This window comes from Cryptotermes secundus, unplaced genomic scaffold (assembly GCF_002891405.2).
Source record: "Cryptotermes secundus unplaced genomic scaffold, Csec_1.0 scaffold407, whole genome shotgun sequence".
NCBI classification, from domain to species: Eukaryota; Metazoa; Arthropoda; class Insecta; order Blattodea; family Kalotermitidae; genus Cryptotermes; species Cryptotermes secundus.
Window position 1 is genome coordinate 2,957,243 of NW_019741981.1, and position 20,543 is coordinate 2,977,785.

Here is a 20,543-nt window from a genome sequence, read left to right on the forward strand (position 1 = left end):
TTCTGTATTAATTATAATGATAGGTGGGGTTCGGACTGGTAATTGGATTTATTGGACCTTTGAAACTTTTAACTACAATTAGCTTATAACAGTTTCATGAATCGACACACTTAATAAATCAATACAACATGCACTAAGACTTCTCAGTATACTGTGTCTTCACTAGGCGTGGCTTACCATAGATTCCTCAGTTTCCATGTTCAGCATCCTTACTGGCTGGCATCTGTCTCACAACAACTCTTCAAGGCTGCAACCCCTGGCCATTGTCTGCCTCCTAGCCATGTCTGGCTGCTGCTGGCTAGTACCAACTGCATGCAGACCCACTCACAATCTCAGCTGTGAATTACATCATGTTGTATAGCCTCAGGGTGGACTCAGCAGAAAACACCACTTCCAGCAGCTTTTCTGTTGCATGTGCATATCCTTTGCCAAAGAGATGCATTTACATATCCATTCCCTAGGAGTGGACGTCTTCTGGTTCCACAATTCTGGCTTTGAGCCCTCATGTTACAATATGAAGAAGTTGAGTGAATGTTGCTGAGACCAGCAGCTAGTGGATATGGACAGGAGAGAGAAGGTGTATGAAGAAAACTATCCCTGTAACAGGCTGTGAAGGACCATAGGGTTGTGAGACGTCGAAGCTCCCACATTTTCTAGACAGTCGGCTTACAGATGGTGGTGATGTTGTCAGCCTTACATGCCAGCCATTCTTTAGCCCACAGGAGGATTCCTGGTACTCATTTCCGTTAGAGGCTGAGCCAACTCCAGTGTCATAGTGCAGCTGGAAGGATTAGGTAAATTGAAAAAGAATCCACCTCGTGGGGACTAAACCCGCAACCTTCCGACTTGTAGCATATTGCCTCAACCAAGTATACTACCGCGTGCCCTGCATGATGTAGAGAAGGGAAATATGGATACAGGTACAAGAGGGCGCTTTTAACGGTGGGTGGAGAAGAACGGATGGGGCTGTGTTACAGGATAACCACTATGGTGGAAATATCACTTGATTGGTTCTGGTATTGACTAAGACAGGACCGTTTTAGTTGCCCCAAGCACTCAGACAAGTCCAAGGTTCATTGCATCCTCCAGTTTTACTAGGGTGCTTCAGAGAACATTGATGTAATGCTGTAGCTAAAACCATGTTAATTGAGGCTTACCTGGTATCTGCCAGCTCTAATCATGGAAGCTGAAAGTCTCTATTCTATGCCTACCCAGAACTGGACATTGATAAAGTATATGGCAGGATAATTCTTCTGTTTTCCCCCAGTATTCTGCACTTGGCACTTTCTGAGAGAGCTGTAAAATGTGAATGCTGGCTGAGTATACAGTTGCTAGTCAACAGCCCTATTAGTAGCCTACATTATTTCCTGTCCGAAGCCAGTAGGTACCTGGACAGTGTACTTGAAGGTCTTTCAATGAAGAGCTTAGACTGCTTCATACCTGGTGTGGCAGCCCAATGTTTTGAGTACGTCCTCTTTGGCCAGTCATTAACCTAGAGCCTCCAAGCACACGGTGGGACTGAAATTGCAGGTTTAGGACTGAGAATCGACCTACCTGATATATCTGTACGCAAGACATATGCATTCTCATTACCCTGAATCTCCCTGTGACTGCAGACACAGATGAGCATAACCTTGTTCTGACTATAGAGAGGGCACACCTTGTCTGTCAACATTCCCAGACAAGCTTTGATATGACCTCTTCCTTGGTGACCTACCTACACATGCCCCAGTCTTGCCATCCTGGTCTGTGCTATATACCAGACTAGCCCTGTGGATCAGAGGTTCATAAGGCAAGTGAATAGTGTTCGTATGATGGGACCTATACTTAAAGGGAGTCCCAGAAGCAATTATTGGTATCTTTTTATCCTGACACATCTGTAACATGGGATCTGAATCTATTAGTCACCAAGGATTTGAGTGTGATCTACATACTGATATATCTGAGCCTGTAAGCCAGGGCTCTGGCCTCAGCCTCTGCCACCAAATGAAGGTAGAGGCAACCAAGCATAACTTTGAGGGTAGCAACATGGGACATACAAACAGCGATACACATGCTGCCCACTGTAGGCATAAGCATAGACATCCTGTAGATGATCGTGTTGATGTATTTCCTTTTTTAGGCCCAGCCATCATCTTTAGCAGAAGCAATGATTCTGGACACAGAAGCAGCAGTTATAGCAAATTTTGAATTCCTCTCCCAAACTGATGTTGATATGGATGATGATGATGATATGAGTGATGATCTTGAGCCACCTGATGATGATGATCAAGATGATGTTAAGACAACCAAGCGTAAGGGAAAGGTAATAACTTCTAATATGCGTTTTTCATGATTGGTTTTGGATTTGTAAGTGCATTGAACCAATCAGGTTGATGATACAGTAATGCCCTAAAATTGTATTTGAGAGGTACCTAGTGTGAGTCTCAGTTGGAGTACTGACTATCCTGACAAGTGTCTCATGGTTTTCCGCAGTTTCCAATTGAATGCTGGGTTAGTACCTTGAAATACTAGGACACAAGCACTGTCTTCCAAATTCCTGCTGACCACATATGTGATATCTTCATATTACATTTGACTGTACATAACATCTGCGGTGGAAGCATCATTGTTATGTAAACTGAGAATAATTTTAGTGAAGCCATATTTAATAATTTTAGTACATGGTCTTGCCAGTATATGTAGAGTATTGGTAGTGTATGTGGCTTTAAAAAGAATAATAAAATACACAGATGTGATTTACTGAAGGTTTGTTTTCTAAAAAGTAAAAAGAAAGATATGTTCTGTAGCCTCCAGAAATACTTACACATTGATCGAAACTGTACATCCAATCATTCAGGCTTGCTTTGGAAGCAGCAGATCAGGTGTCATTACACTTTATTCTTTTGAAGCATGTATTTACCTTCATTCATTTTTCTGTGTATATGCATGTATTGAAAATAGTACACAGTGCTTAAGTTAATGATACCTACGTTACATAAATGTGCATGTGTGTGATTGATTATTTAGTGTCAGAGGATAGGGTGATTGGTGAATAATGAATTACAAAGAATGTTGAAGTATTTTGTGTCAGAGGATAGGGTGATTGGTGAATAATGAACTACCAAGAATGTTGAAGGATGTGGTCTGGGCATAAGTTAAAGTATTGGCCAGGAGTTTTTTTTTTTTTTTTTTTTTTTTTTTTTTTTTTTTTTTTTTTTTTTTTTAAATATATGTATCTGTCCATCTNTTGAAGTTGCGAATTTCCAAATATATAGGAGTGCCACCCTACTCAACAGTGATGTTCTCTGATGTGATACAGATCGGATCATATAGGCACTGTAGTCCACAGAACATGCAATGTTGAGGGTAATATGTATCAAAATGGTTTTCTTTCAGTCTCTAATGTTGAATGAAGGTTTGGCAGATGATGTGGATGCTGAAGCAGAAGAAGTCCTCAATGAGTTGAACCTACTGACAGAGACAGAAGATTCTGGTTCTGATATACATACACAAGGCGATCCAACTGATTGGGGTACGAGCTTCAAAGAACTGTATTACCATATATCTAAAGGAACTGAAGCAGTTATGATAAAGACAACTCCTTGTTTTCCACTTAAACATGACAGTAAAAAGCCTTTGTCAGAACCTTGTTGGGATTAATTCAGATATGTAAAATTTACCTGGGAGACACTGGATATCAACAGCACTGAACAGAACTTTAAACTTTTGGGATTTAATGCAATAGTGAATCTAGATCTGTAGGAATTCAGTGCTAAGTGAGGGTAATCATCAATCAAGAAGGATTAAATTAAGGTTTCATGTTAGTCTGTTTACATTACAGCTGATGTGGACCTGCAGTCCATTTTAACATTCATCACAGAAACAAGTAATAGAAATAAGGATGCTGATTTCTGTCACTTCATTACTTTCAGTAATTAGTTGTTCTCAGCTCTCTCTTTCCTTTACACACAGATACACTCATAGGATCTATATATTATTGTATGCTTTCACATGTTGTGTCTGTGTCATGTTTCACAAGTGGTAGGTCACTGCATCTAGGCAGTAACTGAGACATTTTATTGAAGACTGGTGACATATTGTCACAAAATGGAATTCATTCATTCATCTGTAATCTGTCGACAGGTCCACAGTCTCTTCCAAAACAGTTCCTCCACTTGATGCGATCTAGAGCTTTCTCCTTCAAATGAAAATATCCTCTTCTGTCCCCAAGGTCATCCAGCATCTTCTTCCTAATCTTCTGGTCACTTCTATCCACCCCTCTATCTTTCCTTCAATAACTTCTTTTAGAAGGCAGTTACCGCGTAAGATATGACCAATCCAATTAGCCTTCCGTTTTCGTATTTTGTGTAGGATATTCCTCTGTTCACTGACTCTAAATAACACTTCATTTCTCACATAATCGGTCCAACTGATCTTCTCCATCCTTCTCCAACACCACATTTCGAAGCTTTCCGGGTGTTTCTTATCTACTGCCATAAGTGTCCAAGTTTCAGCCCCATACAAAGCGATGCTCCAAACGTAGCATTTCACTAGTTTCTTTCTCAAATTTAAGTCCAATTTGCTGGTAAAAAGATTCTTCTTCTTGCTAAATGCAGCTTTTGCCATGACAATCCTAGATTTAATTTCACACGTACACCTTCCATCATCTGTTAACAAGCTACCCAAATATTTAAAACATTTCACATTCTCCAGTTGTTTTTGGTCTATCTTTATTGTGACTGGGGTTGGTTGTCTTGAAATTTTCATTACTTTTGTTTTTTCCACATTCATTTCCATGCCATGGCACCTTCCAATTTCAATTAGTCTATCAATCATACCCTGTAGCACAGTTTCTTCCTTAGCCATTAACACAAGGTCATCTGCATATTTCACAGTTTGAATAATTTGCCCTCCTAATTTGAAGTCTCCTGGCCCGTCCGGAGCTTCTTTGGTAGGTCATTCACTGTACAAGTTGAACAAAATTGGTGATAAACAGCATCCTTGTCAAACTCCTCTTCCAATCTTCACACTTCTTGTCTCCCCTCTGTCCAGTCTTACTCTAAGTTTCTGATCCATGTACAATTTACTAATCAAGCTTCTTTCACGCCAATCGATACCTGTTTCCATTAGGATCTGCATTAATTTGGTCCAATTTACACGGTCAAATGCCTTCTGCCAACCTATAAAGCAAGCACACAGTTCTTCATCTATCTCCAAAGTTCATTCAAAATGGAATATAGTATTGAATTCTGAATTTCAATGTAATCAGTGAATATTTCAAAAGAAACTTAATACTTGTATGGTTAGTTCAGGGCTGTCCATTCTCACTCATGCAAGTGCATTACCATTGTACTGATCCATGATTACAGCAAAGGTTAGCTCAATATATGTGATGGCATTATAGTATATCCAGAATCTTTCACCCGTAAATCTCCTGTCTCCTAAGAAGACTCTTACACAATACTAAGTGAAAATATGTTGTTCTAACTTTGAAGCACAGTATAGAAATATATTAAGGACCAGAAAAGGGTGAAAATTGCATTGAAATTGGGTTTTGTGTTTACATGCAACTGGCAGATTGATGTAACTGGAATATCCCATTCTCCACATACTTGCTGGAAAGTGGGGAGTTTATGTTTTGTAAAACATTCATCATGGAGACAGTATTCCTATTCTTACATCACTGTATAAAATCTAACCTACTGTCTTAGGGTCCATTTTAATTAATCTAAAATCTTAGTTTTCCAAGAAGTCACCTTCAAAGAAATTCCTCTGCTAAATTATTGTAACGTGTTTCGTTACTGAAGACGCCGTAGAGATGGTTAATTGGTTTATTTAACAATCTACAAATAACGGCTACAATTACTTATCACACAGTTGGGGAGTTTCACACTTTATAACCCTAATCGCATTAATCTGTTAACACTGTTGCGGGCTTTCATGCTTTATAACCCTATGCGCAAATCAGTTCACTCTGTCTTCAGTAGTAACACGTTTACAGTAGGGGAGCTTTGTATCACTGTATCACACGCTCCCAATTACACAATCGCACACACGTCCGGATCTTCTTACCGCGACGGCTGCTATACTCCAACTCGTTGTCGGCTGACTGGAGAACTGTTGATAACACACTCGCTTGTAGGCTTGCTCGGAACTATCTTCGGCGATGGCCAGGTTACAACTGACTAGGCGACTGTTACTTTACAACTCGGCGGCTGTCACAGTACAACTGACTGGTAGCTGCTGTGCAGCTCACTTATATAGCTGCAGTGCTTGCCTGTTGCGTAATGAGTGCCACGTCACAGTAGGAAGTTGATTACGGGTACGTAGCATTGCGCGTTACGTCACCGCGAAGGAGGGGGAGGTGAGCGCTGACTCACCCGCTGCATCACTGCTGGTGGGGGGGGTTCTCCTTTGCGCAACATGTCACATTATTAACTGGTTTTAGCTGCATTCTGAGAATAACTTTTGGAAACCACCGTTTATGACATTATCTTCAAATATTATTTATTCATCTTCTTAGTTTCTGATCATCTGATTGCCAGTCACAGTGGCTGCGTGGCCTAGAGCATGACATGTCTTCACCCACTTGAACATGTGATTGTGGGTTTGAATCCCACTCAAGTCTGAGTTTATTTGCCTGTGTGTAAGGAGTGTGTCCAAGGAGTGCTGCCATCTATCTAAGAAACTTAAGTGAAACAAGCATTTCATGAATATCCTGTGCTCCAAGTGGGAGTAGCATGAATAGATAGATATAGATAGATTGTCTGATTACTTCTTACAGGAGGTGCAGGTATGGGGTTCCAGCCTGGTGCAGGCCATCGTCGACAGATGGGAGCAGGAGGCCTAGGAGATGAGGACGTTCCAAATCTTGGTTTAGGTGAACTTGCACAACTCACAGTGAACAATGAGGCAGAGGCTGCATATGATGTAAGAAGTACCTTCTGTATGTTCATGCTGAATCACACGGTGTTACTGTGTGAACCTGAATCGACATAGTTCAGTATTCCATAGGTTTGGATATATTTTAGCATTGTCCTAAATAAGATTTGAGGTTTTCACGGTGGTGACCATGAAGAATACTGTCTTCTGGGATGTGGCGTCATGTAGAGCTTTTGTGAATTGATATTTTGGAGGAATGTATAGCCTCCGTCTTCATTGTGGAAAAATCTGTGAACAAGAAACCAGTGTGAGTAGGTGGCTGCAGTCTGCAGTCAGAAATGTTGGTTCACACAAGATCTACACATTGCCACATCCAAGAAGATGGCACTCTTCATTGTCCTAAATGATTGCCTTGTAATTTTTTTTGTGGGCCATTTTATAATGCTGTTAGTAGCTGTATTGTATAGCATAAAATTGTGGAATAGATCTATTGGAAAGGATTTTGAAGGAAGTGGTCATGGCCTAATCAGGGTATAGGCTAGACATTTGCCTGGAGGCACTGAGGAAACTCACAGAAAACCTCAATCCCACTGCATATTTCCCCTAAGCACCTTCAGAATATAAGTTTAACAGTGTTAACTGCTACCTCAACTCAGACAGTGCCATGTGATATTTTATACCAAGTGTACATTCAGTAACTGAGAGAAGTAGTTCTTACGCCTATTCAAAATGTTGTGGCAATCCACAAAATCATCATTCTCATCCTTCACTAAATTACTTGTAGGTTGGTAACCACTCTTAAATTCATTTGTTCCTCTATACAAGTCTCTAATGTTCTTGTTCCTACTGTTCATTACAAGCTCATTGTTTTTTCTTTCAGATGTCCCTCTTTTTATTCCTGGCTTCACATCTTATATTTTTGAGATTATCCCCATTTATTTCACTTGGATCCTATAGCCATACTCACTGCCAGTTTCTCTCTCTAACTTTTGCCACCACCAGAGAGTTGTCAGTGTCACAGTCTGCTGCCCTGAATGATTGGACATCAGGTACAATTGAATATTGTCTCCTGTCTATCAAAATATGGTCAATTTAATTGTGAGTCTTTCCATCAGGAGATGTCCAAGTAAATTTATGATTGTTTTGATGTGGGAACATTGTACCATTATTTAACTTAGCCACTTGAATATCAGGCCTAAAAGATGTTTGTTTTCATGTTTTATGCTGTCTGTGCCAGTTCCATACATGTTCATTTTCAAGTTGAAGTCTTCTCATTAGAACTGTAGCCTGTGTCTGGGCTCCAAATTGCATTCTTGCCAGGCATTTCTAACTTAAATTTAATTTCTGTGCCACAAACATGCGTAGAAAATAAATATTTGATCCAGTGAAGTGAGTTTGATATCTTGACAACTGAAATTCCCTAAATGTTTTAACTAATATGAAAACAAAGTGTCTTGTTTAATTTGTTAAAATGAAGTTTGCGTTCTTATTAAAGTATTAACATAAAGAAATGTTATTTTTATACTGGCATCTGTAGCCACTGACGTTGACATGCCTTTAATCCCCCTCCCCTTCACACACACACACACACACACAATGTGCACACATGCACAAGCTTGTGCACCTTTTACCTTTGGAAAGTTGCAAGTTAGGTTCCGTATGAACCTACTTTTACATTTTTAGAACTAATCATACAGATCCACAGTAAGCATTGATGCATACATTTAATATTTATGGTTTTTCATGTATTACAGATTGCAACCACAAAAGAATCCTATAGAAAGACATGGAATGCGAAGTACACACTTCGCAGTCATTTTGATGGAGTACGTGCCCTGGCATTTCATCCTGTGGAGCCTGTTCTCATCACAGCAAGTGAAGATCACACACTCAAACTATGGAACCTTCAAAAAACAGTGCCTGCCAAGAAGTGAGTTCTTGATGTGAGACATCTCACATGCATATAACCCAAAACACCTTTGTCCAAAGTTGAACGGTTACAGAGATAATGGCCAGAGAAGTGTGAAACTTTGACCGGTGTTACACGCTTGTTGATTACAAAATACATATTAAAACTGGCAGGAATATGTGGATTCTGTAATGTTAATAATGTACGTAACATCAAACTAACTTGTGAGTGACGGAAAGCCATAAAATTGAAGTACGAAATACTCGCTCGCCATGTCATAATTGTCCTTAGGGTTTCCAAGCACTATACATGACACATGACTGGCGAGCGATGACGTAATATGGCTGCGCTATAACCCGACCACATAACTGTAAACGTACATTCACAGGAAATCTCTTTTGGAATTTCGTTTCCATTATCTCATGTGGATTATTATGGAACCACGTATGCACATTTCGTAAATTATTTACACCATCCAGGGTAAAAGACGCCTCATCACTGAATAAAATGACGCTTAACAGTTCGGGATGAGCTTTTATCCAGTGGCACAAATCCATACGCTGTGCATGGTCGCCTGGTTCCAGATGTTGTACCCTTTGATCATGGTAAGGATACAACTCTTCATCATGTAAAGTTCGCCACACCTGCATACGTGATACGCCGATGCGAGAGGCCATTCTACGAGTGGACAGACGCGGACTTCTCTGAACCATATCAAGAATGTTCTCTCGTGTGTCTATCATTCGTACATCCTGCCTTTCAGAGTGCACAGAAACACTTGCAAGAGAACCAGTATCACGCAATGTCTGGTGAATTCGCGTAAATACACTTCGAGATGGAATCCTTCGATCGGGAAAATGCCTTTGGTATTCTTCAACAGCAGCACGTGCATTGCCACCGCAAAATCCACACACAAAATGCATATCACAATATTCCACGTGTGAAAGCACAAAGGACATTTCAGCAACTCCGCACAACTAATTACCAACCTTTCACGACGCGGCCGCAGCGTACTCTGTACGTAGCATATGAGCTTACGGGTAGTGTGAATCACCACACTCAAGGACAAACATAGATAAGACATCTCAGCTGACAGGTACAGTGCGTGGACCTGCCAGAAGACCACACTTTTCTCGGGCCATTATCTCTGTAACCGTTCAACTTTGGACATAGGTGTTTTGGGTTATATCAGCATACTTTAACATAAGGAACACCCTCCTGAAGTTTGGCACATTCCTCCTGGGACATCCTGTATATATTTGCATCTCAATCCATTTGCATGACTGCAGGCCTGTTGTGTGCTGAAAACTTATGAAGTTCTTTACTAATACTAAGACCCTGAGCCCACCACAGCAGCCAGAACATTTTATATATGGTGCTCAGGAAGCTTCTCTCATTAGTAAATTAATTAGTTGTAATTCTATGAAATATGATTGTGACTTAATATTGTATCCAGGGATGTTATGGCATATAGTCCACTAGATACTCATGGATGTAAAGGGAGAGGCAAAAAGTGTAGACATCTGCTGAACTGCATGGTGTCACATCCCAGAAGACAGTAATCTTTGTGGTTGTGACTAAGGGTTTAAGGTGCTCTTTGGCCATGAAGAAGGTATTGGATTCGAGATCAGTTAGAGCCATTGCAGATTTTCTCCCACCCTTACCTCTTTTAAAAGTGGAACACCACGGCTTCAGTATGGTTCACTCTTCAGTCCTTTGCTTCTTCCATTTAAAATATTAGTGTCCATTGCTGTTAGTCCTTTTATTTGAGGTATTCATTTTTTAAATAAGATTTTATTACATTTTAATATGCTAGAAGAAGCAAAGGCCAGTCAGTTTTGCTCTGTTCTTTAGGTGGAGAAAAGTGTTTAAGCTGTATATTTCCTCATCGCTATCCTTTTGTTGGAGGTAGCAGAGTGCCTTATAGGTGTCCTCACCCTTTAAATGCATTTCGCCTTTAGGAGAGTCAGTGAAGCTGACTAGAACATAAGTATGATGTATTTGAACTCTTGTAATCATCGATTATAGAATTTTTTTTAACCCATATATAAACTGCTTTAGTAATAAAAAAGGTGGCTGTGTCATAGCTCAGGCAGTTAGTTGCTGACTTCCCATTGCAGCTGCCCAGATTGTTAATTGTTTATTCAACAACCTACAAGTAATGGCTACAATTAATTATCACACAGTTGCGGGGTTTCACACTTTATAACCCTAATCGCAATAATCTGTTAACACTGTTGCGGGGTTTCACGACTTATAACCCTATGCGCAAATCAGTTCACTCTGTCTTCAGTGGTCTGCACGTTTACGGTACAGGAGCTATGTAAGTGTCCCTGTATCACACACTCCCAATTACACAACTACACATGTCCGGTTCTTCTTTCCGCGAATGCTGCTAGACTCCAACTGTAGGCTGCTGACTGGAGAACTGTCTTCAGCGCTGATACACTTTAACTCTCTCTGGGGACGGCTACAAGATAACTTGACTTCAACTGAACTCGGCGACTGTTCCAATTCCCTTATATAGCCGCAGTGCTTGCCTGTTGCGTAATAAGTGCCTTGTCATAGTAGGAATCGGTGCCACGTCGCCGTGTTTGCATATAGCTTAGCAATGCTGTTACCTCACGCCATCTTACGTCACCGTGGGGAGAGTGGCGGGGTGATGACTCGCCTATTACCATAGTAACGAGAGCGCTACGTTACTGCCACGTGCCGCTGGGGAGGTAGGGGTCCTCCGTTGCGCAACATGTCACACTGCTCCCTCCTTAAGGCTGTTCATCCCAAATAGCCTAACTGTGCATCCCCGTTCCGTTTCTTTGGAGGCTGTGCTTTCTGCGTCTCCTGTTTTGGCTACTCCTCGCAGTGACTATTATCCGGCCGTTACAACCGTTCCCCTCTTAAGACCAGCTCGTTTCGAGCGGATTCCTGCTGCGTGAGCGAATATCCAGTTGTATCACATTCATCCATCACTTTCATACTTGACTTGCAACATGTCAAAATATATTGTATGGTGTTCAGAAACATTAGATCTATGGGTGCAAGAATCATTCCTGTAGGATAACTTCTGAGGCTTATAATCACTGTTCTGATATCATTTTATAAAATAAATTTTTAGCTCCAAAGTAATGCACATACATGATTGATTTAAAGATTGGGGTGTGGAGGAATATCCAGGGAATATTTCATAATAAAGAATGTCATTACTTAACATAGAATCACTGTTATCTTGTCATCACCGTTATTCCTATTGGAGGTTGTCGGCACTGTCTGCAAGTAATTACTCAAAGAATTCCTTCACGTATATGCACTATTTAGATTTGTCCATCTTGCATGGCATGAATTTTTGTTGTTGTTATTATCTGCCCTTAAATGCCACCTAGATCTGTTATCCTGAAGCAAATAAGAACCCCTAATGTCTGTGATAGCTTAATTGATACATTTCTGAGAATAAAATAAAAACAGTTATAGAACCCTAATATACACCAGGATGTAGTCCTCCACATGTTACATTGTTGTATTGTTTGTAGGTCAGCCTCATTAGATGTGGAGCCACTGTACACATTCCGATGCCACACTGGGCCTGTTTTATGTCTTGCAATGAGTGCTACAGGAGAACAGTGCTACAGTGGAGGCTTGGATGGTGCCATCCATTGCTGGAACTTACCTTGCGCCAACATAGATCCATATGATTCATTTGGTATGTGCTGTCACATATGTTGAAGTAAGAGGCATACAAAGATTTGGCATTGTTTGCTGTGTTTCTTTCCTAATGAACCCATTGAGCTTGTAAGTCAGGTTCTGCTAGGACTGCATTGCTCTTGTCTGGCTCCTGAGTATGATCTGGTTTTCTATTTTCATGTAATTTCAATATTACAAGTGTTTATGACAGAGTGTCCAAGAAAATATTTGACTGAAGGAATGGTGAAGTATGCCCTGAGGTTATATAACAAAGACACCAGCTGAGCTGCAGTCGGTTGTCAGCAGTTCTGTTGAGTTAAGTGACATGAAGTAGCTGGTTGGTGAGCGAGAGAGTTCAGTTGCAGTTGAATGTCAATCTGTGAGGAGAAGACTAGAAGGTTGATGTGAAATGACTGCCAGCCTGGGACCCAGTTAGTTGATTTTGTCAGTTGACAAGAGTTCTGCATGGGGGACTGATGAGGACCTGATTACAGGAAACTGAAGAATCTCTCTCAGTATAAGCCATTGCCAGAAGATGGCTAGTTGAGACTGTAATTGACTGAGGTCACTAGTCTTTGTTTGTCAGTGATCTGTAAAGTGTAGTTTAAGTGGTGTATACAAGTGGTCAGTAAATCCAATATCCAACCCATACCATCTATAATCACACAATCACACATACACATGTCAGTGAAGTATTTAGAAGTTTACTTCGCTACAAAAATATATTTTGTAGCTTTTATTAGAAATATGAATATAAAACCTGTGCCAAAGTGTGCAGTATATCCCAGAGGTGTTTCTCTGTAATAGTTACTTGGTGTTTGATGACATGCTTCCACATTTTTCCTGGACATGCATTCTTTCTGTGATGTTACTGTAGCAGATATTTGGCAGTGGTGAACAAATCTCCATTATAACCGAGCTTTATCTGATTTATTGTCCTTGAACTTCTTGTTAAAGAGTTTCATGAATGATGATGTTAGCCATCTGTGCCAAGCAGTAATGAATCACTTTAAGATTGAGGTGAACAGGAAGTGAACAAGAGCACGCTTAATAGGATTTGGCCAAAACTGGGCTACTATTGGGAAGTATGCTATGTTAAGAGAAGTACACATAGGGGATTTCTAAAATCAACTCAAGGATGTGCTTTGTCATTTGGTACCTGTTTCACATTTTTATCTTCAGTAAAACTAGGGCTGTAAATTTTTTAAATTTAGTTTATGGTAATCCTCTATATGTTAAGATATTGCCATATATTTTTAGCCTGCTTTTCATAATTTGAAAAAAAAAAAAGTAGGATTATGAGATTGCCTTGCCATCTCTGCGTGTGTATGCGTGTCAAGAAGTTTTGAATACACGAACTGATATTTATGAAACTTAGTATGTATATCATGCCACCTGAGTCCTTCTCCACATCATACTTCATGAATTCCCCCCATCAGTAATACCAACATCAGAGCCTCTCACATTGTTTGGGTAATGACCTTAATGTTACTTGAATGCCTAAACAAATATTCACTAAACTTGTTATGTATGTCATTCCACATGAGGCCCTCTCATTGGTGTATTTCATAAATGCCCCATATTAGTAATAACAACACTGCAGCCTCTAAATTGTTGATGCAGTAACCTTAATATTGCTGGAATGCCTGAACCAGTCATCATAAGATGTCATGTATATCATGCCACTGAAGGCCATCTCAGCAGTGTGCTTCATAAATCCTTCCCATCAGTAATACCAACACTCTAGCCTCATAAATAGCTGAGGGAATAATCTTAATATTTCTTGAATGCCTGAACCAATCATCATGGAACTTGGTATGTGTGTCGTGCCACCAGAGGCCATCTGAAAGGCATACTTCATAAATTCCTCCCATTAGTAATACCAACATCATAGCCTCTCAAATTATATTGTTGTATTGACTTCATTATGCTTTCATACAGAAGTACTTATTTGCTACTTGTCATATCAGCTACTCAGATTATAGTGAAAGGAAAGTGGTTGATTAATTCCTCTGATAACTTCTTCCTTTAACAAATTTTCAATAGCCAAGATTATACTGTGTCCAATTGTGGCATGATTAATGAATTGGAAAGAACATGGAAAATCTTGGTCAGAGTATTTGGTCTCTGGGCAAAGATTTGCACCTGGTGCTTCCCAAGTTGAAGCAGGACTGTTAACCATGTGACAGTGACCTTCAGTACTGCTGTGAATAATATTTGATTTTCAGTCACTGCTGTCAGCTTCGTGTGGAGTATGGAGATACCTGTAGCACTATGCTTTACAGGAAAAAATTAACATACAAAACTGGAATCCAGCACCTATAACATGATTTATTGAGCAAAATTAAAGTCTATATTTGTGAGCCAAAGAAATTTCCACAGCCCTGTTCAATTTTGAGTAACATTTTGGTATGGGTGTTCCAGATTGTAAGGGGACCTTTAATCAGAGGACATAAGAATGGACAGGTGTATCCAGAACGCATGCCTTCCGTTATACTACCACTGCACTGTTAGTCTTTGAACCAAACTGCTTATTTGTTACCTTGCATATGTTGGTGAAATTGACAGTGAACATATGTGGCTTAGATACCATGGTATTTCTTGGTTGGGAGTATTGAAGCAGATTATCAGAGTCGTTGAGGCAAATGATATTGCATTGTGTTTTGTCTGAAGTGTAGCTGTATAGGCACAAAGCTATGTGAAACACAGGAAATCTATAGAGTTCATGAAGTATATAGTTTTCCATCATTGTGTTATGTTCTTGCTCTTGTAAGTGCTGCTTTCTTGGGCTATTCATTGTACATGTGCTGCATGTAGTAATAACTGTTCTCTCCGTTAGATCCAGGTGTGCTGACCGGGAACATGGAAGGGCATACAGATGCTGTTTGGGGGCTCAGTATACACAGTCAACGTCTACAGCTGCTTTCGTGCTCAGCTGATGGCACGGTTAAACTCTGGTCACCTACTAGCAAAGTTCCACTTCTTTCCACGTATATTTCTGATCAAGGTAGATTATTACCTAAATATTTCTTTGTTTAATTTTGTATTTTATTGAAACATAATTGCAGCATGGTACATTGTTGTTTTTGTTATTTCTACCTTCTTTTTTTAGTAATATTCCAGGTTTAATGTCTTCCATTCCTAAAACTTCATGAACCCATATTTAAGGAAAAGAACTCTCAATTGCTTTATTTAATTTGTTTTAAAGAATATTTGCACATATATTCAACGCTGTAGCTAATGAAATATGTGCTGTAAAGAAAAAATAATGATAGAAATTTTAGAATAAAGTAAGGTGATAAAGTTTTGGGACACTGATATATCAACAACACAGGCAATAGCAATGTTAGTTTTTCAAGTTCTCTAGTGAAACTCTCTTGGTTACTCAGGGGATATGTTGCTATTATGTAATTTCTAAATTAACATAATTGTGTTGTAACTTATATGTAGATGGAGCCCCAACTTCAGTGGACTTCATCCGAGATGAACCAAATCGTATGGTGGCAGCGTATAATTCTGCCCATTGTATTGTCTATGATTTGGAATCAGGGAAACCCGTTGTACGGCTTGAAACAACTCAGGTGACAAAATTTCTTCTCATATCTGTGATGTGTAAGATATTGATACTTGTTGAAGGGCTTTGGCAAAGAATGTGTGAACACCCACTAATTTGAAAATCTGGAGTGGGTCCACTATGCTTTTTCATACTGCTCTTCAGGTAGCATAAGTGAAAATAGTAAATATATATACTGAAGACCCCAAACTTCTTTCAGATACTTGTTTTTGTAATATGTTTTTCTCATTACAGTGTGTTCTCTGTACTGTGTATAAGATAATAAACATTGATTAAGGGTTATGTTAGTAGAATGTCACTATGGATTAGACTGAATTTTTTATCATTCTCTTCAGACCAACAGATTATATTATGACTAGAAAAATGGGGGAAGATTGTAGTAAGTACCGGCTGATGACAGATGTGACTTCAAATATCTGTTGTGAAATGACTAACAGTGATACAGTGAAATGAAGCTACAAGAACTGAAATCTTTTTTTCTCTCACTTTCTCCCATGATGTTCTGTGATATGTTACATGAACTTTCCAACCTGCTTCTTATCCTTCCCTTTAACATTTGTTTTCCAGAAATGGTAAATTTTAAATGTCTGAGACTATGGGAGTAGTGGCCAGATTTTAACTTGAGATAACAATGTTAGTATTGATAAAATGCAACACTTTGCTGCTAGCCTGTGCTCCTGCCCCGTAACAGTAGTGCAACCCATGTTTAATAAAAGTTAAAGTTTCTGGCTCTAGCAGAACGAAAACTGCATCTCGGTGTAGCCCACAGATAAAAGGCCGAGGGGGTTTAGATTTGGCGAATGCATCTAGAAGGAAATGTGTCCCCCTTGACCGATCTAAATCGGGTAGATGTTCATTTAGGAATGTTGTGACCTTGAGGAAATTGTGGAAGTGATGCACTGTCGTGTTAGAACACAGCATCCATTTTGTGTTCTAGCAGCCAGAACATCTGTTATAACTCCAGTGGAACACCCGATTTAATGTTCTTCGGTTTAAGGTTTTCCTGATCTATTTCAGTGTTGAATTACCTCCATGTAAGATTTTCCCCAGTTCCCACTGCTGTCTGAAGAAACCTTATATGAGAGTTTCACTTTATCCTTAATGAACAAACAGTTGCTTGTTAATTGACTTGGCTGAGAGTGGTTATTTCCATTATGTTACATTACACCTGATCGAACCCTCTCGACTTGTTTCTGTAGGGTTATGTCTGGAATGAAATTTTTTCCTGCCTGGAGTCAGGAACTTCACACATGTTAAAGGAAAGAGTGTGAAATGCAATTAGAAGAATTCATAGTGATATGCTGCAGAAAGTCTGGCGGAAGAAGAATGTTGCTTTTATGTATGCATAGCCAGAAAAGCAGCATACATTTTATTTATGTAAGGAGGAGGAGGAAAAGGGGGAGAGTTTATTTCCCTATGCCTAGTTTTGAAGCTACTGTTGGTTCTATCATAAATCACTCAGATCATTTTTAATTAACTTTGTGATCTCCTCAGGAGGTTGACAACAATGTGATAGGTCGACAGATCAACTGTGTAGTGGCACATCCGACTCTACCACTGACTATTACAGCGCATGAAGACAGGCACATCCGATTCTTTGATAATACAACAGGGAAGTTGGTTCATTCAATGGTAGCACATCTTGATTCAGTTACCAGTCTTGCTGTTGACCCCAATGGACTCTATCTACTTTCAGGGAGTGAGTATTACTGTCACTCTAAATCCTGTGTCTTAGTAGCATAATAGCAGCTGTTTCTTAACAAAATCATACTCTGAAACTGCATACATTGCATTTTTAAAATGTATAATTCTGAACATTGCAGGTCATGACTGCAGCATTCGCTTGTGGAATCTAGACAACAAAACATGCGTTCAAGAAATCACAGCCCACCGTAAAAAATTTGATGAGAGTATCTTCGATGTGGCGTTTCACCCTTCACGGCCGTACATTGCAAGTGCTGGTGCTGATGCTCTTGCCAAGGTGTTTGTGTGAAATCACTGAGGCAATGAAAGGGAAATATGAATAGACAGAGAACAGCGCCAGCAGGGAGGTGGGAGGGTTGCCACCAGTGCAGGCAGTTTATGTTGACAGTGGTGAATCTCATGATGGTAAACAGTATGGCTGCTTGTAACAACAAATGTTAATTGCACTTGGTGGGGGTCATATGGTAAGTCAAGAGGGGGATGCCAATCTGAACGACTCCTTTCATTACATTCTTCCCTCAAGCAGAATGGTGTCTGTGGCATTGCTCCTCCTCCCATCTATCTTGCAAGACCGGGTCAGACGGTGCCATGTACATCAGCAATTAGGAGAGAGACATAACTTGAATAGCAGTGACTTACTGAGAACACACAGCAGATTTGTGTCTGTTCTGTCTGTTTCAGTGGAGTACAATCATCAGATGGTTCACATTTCAGTGTCTTGTAGTCTGGGTTGTACAGTGGATGGAAAGTACGAAGTCTAGACAGATGAAAAGTCGAAAGAAAGCTCTCATGCTTATGCAGAAGTTGCGTGCATGTACTTCAAGATTATTAAGCAGTAAGATCAAAATTGTGTCTTCGCATGCTGCAGCGATGTGACGTGGGGTATGTGGACACTGCGTACCTGGCCATGACTGCCCATTTGTCGAGTACTGACATTCATGACCGATGGTAGCTTTAAAAGAAACTGTGTTTATGAACATAGCATGCAGTGTGCATAGGAGTGTTCATGCAAGTGTGTTACTGAGGTGCAGTAACGGTGTCATTTCATTTTAAAGTGAGCTCATCAAATACTTTGCTGCATCCAGTTGAATTACTCGGGTTGCACCGTCTGACCTGATTATAATAGTCATTTACACAGCAAAGCCTAAGAGATCTTGTGATATGATATTTTCTTTAATATGTGGACTTCTACTGACATATCTTGAAGATGTTTCCGCTGTGGCTTTTGCACTGTGAAAAGTGGCAGTTGTAGAAATTACTAACATAGCTTTAATTTTCAATATACTCATAGCTGTTGATGAATTTTCAGGTAATAATACCATTAAAAACTGGAAAAAGACTGAGATGTTTGTTGCATCATGATTTCCTCACTGAAAAATTTGACTAAGGGAAGTGCCAATTTAGTACACTGGTTGGAAATAGAGCAATAATTTTGTTAACATGAACTTGGTGTGTGCAGTTGTTTCTTCTTATTTACTACTTTCTACTTAATTTTTATTGCGATATTCTGTAACTTGCTATATTTACTTCCACATCCACGAACATGTGTAGACAAAGTTGCCATCTTCATGGTTGAAATGCGTAAATTTTTGTGAAATAAATGTCATAACATGTCTTTTATGTTTTACTGTGTAAATGGCCATTTATAGTGTTATTTTACAATTAAAATGGTCTCCATCCTCTGCAGTATCCAGAACCCAAGATAACTTTAGGTTCAGGTATGGGATAGAGGTCTGATATTGTCATTGTATATGTTAACTTATATGTAACTTTTTTTTAAACGGCTGCACTTTGTATTGTGGTGGCTGGCTAGTGCAAGATGGGCAGAGTCAGTTCAATATTCTTAGAGGCAGGAAGTAAAGTAAACAAAATGTGTGTTTAACTGTAAAATATTGTATTTAAAGTAGAACTACTGTGTAGCTCCAGAAACGTATAATATAATTATGAATTCATTTTTATGAAAGTAGGTAAAGGTTCACAGCAGTCAGTGTTGTTCAGAACTGGATGACCATACATACGATTTATATTTACATGTAATTATTGCTAGAGGTTTTTTTGTAAATGTTTAAAATTTCGCCTTATTAAAGTAAGCAACTCTTTAATTTCAAAATAATGTTACGTTATTAAAGTCCATCGATAAACTGAAATACTTGTTTGATTCGCATCTTGTTGATTTTACACTGAGTGTGTGTGTGTGCGTGTGCATGTGTGCATGTATGTACTTTTTGTGTGTGCGTGTGTGTGCGCGCGCGCGTGCATGTAAACAGACAGCTGGTTTGATTTTTCTCTTAGGGAGTTAGGTACTGTGTCTATCTTGTCTGTCTTGTTAGTGGTTATGAGGAACTTGTCATGCAGTTAGTGGAGAGAACATTTTTTTTATTTGAGATTGTGAGTAAATGTGAGTGTTGTCTGAGTGTTAAAAAGAATATATACATATATAAATAAATTTATTCTGCATGACTGACAGAATCCACTAATCAATCTTCAGTTAACTTTTCCTTTACAGATTTAATGGAATCTGATCCTGAAAGACTGTAGATTAGTCAAAGCAACAGTACTAGAAGAACATTGATATTTTTACAAGGTTCTTTCCCATAGCTTGCTCTCTAAGGACTTCCAGTGGGGTCTTAAAATGCAACTGTCTGAGGACCATTTTCATAGCCTCCTAAGTATATTGTGGTGATGGAATCTTGTTTAATTGTATTTGTTCAATCCACACAACCACAACACTTTTAATAAGCTTCAAAAGGCTGCTTGTAAATTCCCTAATTTTTAATAAAGTGTCACATGTGAATGGGTAATAAATGCAGATAC

The 20,543-nt window shown here is 39.4% G+C and overlaps 1 protein-coding gene across 1 annotated transcript in view; it reads left to right on the plus strand.

The window, feature by feature from the left end:
* LOC111872932 (striatin-3) overlaps positions 1–19,876 on the plus strand; it is a 31,863-nt gene extending 11,987 nt beyond the window's left edge. The window contains exons 5-13 of the mRNA XM_023867229.2: positions 2,123–2,305; positions 3,379–3,514; positions 6,767–6,912; positions 8,619–8,794; positions 12,301–12,470; positions 15,291–15,458; positions 15,902–16,032; positions 17,520–17,724; positions 17,849–19,876. Of these exons, the coding sequence (XP_023722997.1) occupies positions 2,123–2,305; positions 3,379–3,514; positions 6,767–6,912; positions 8,619–8,794; positions 12,301–12,470; positions 15,291–15,458; positions 15,902–16,032; positions 17,520–17,724; positions 17,849–18,018 (1,485 nt within the window). The 3' untranslated portion in view covers positions 18,019–19,876. The remainder of the gene's footprint in view (positions 1–2,122; positions 2,306–3,378; positions 3,515–6,766; positions 6,913–8,618; positions 8,795–12,300; positions 12,471–15,290; positions 15,459–15,901; positions 16,033–17,519; positions 17,725–17,848) is intronic.
* The last annotated feature ends 667 nt before the right edge of the window (positions 19,877–20,543 follow it).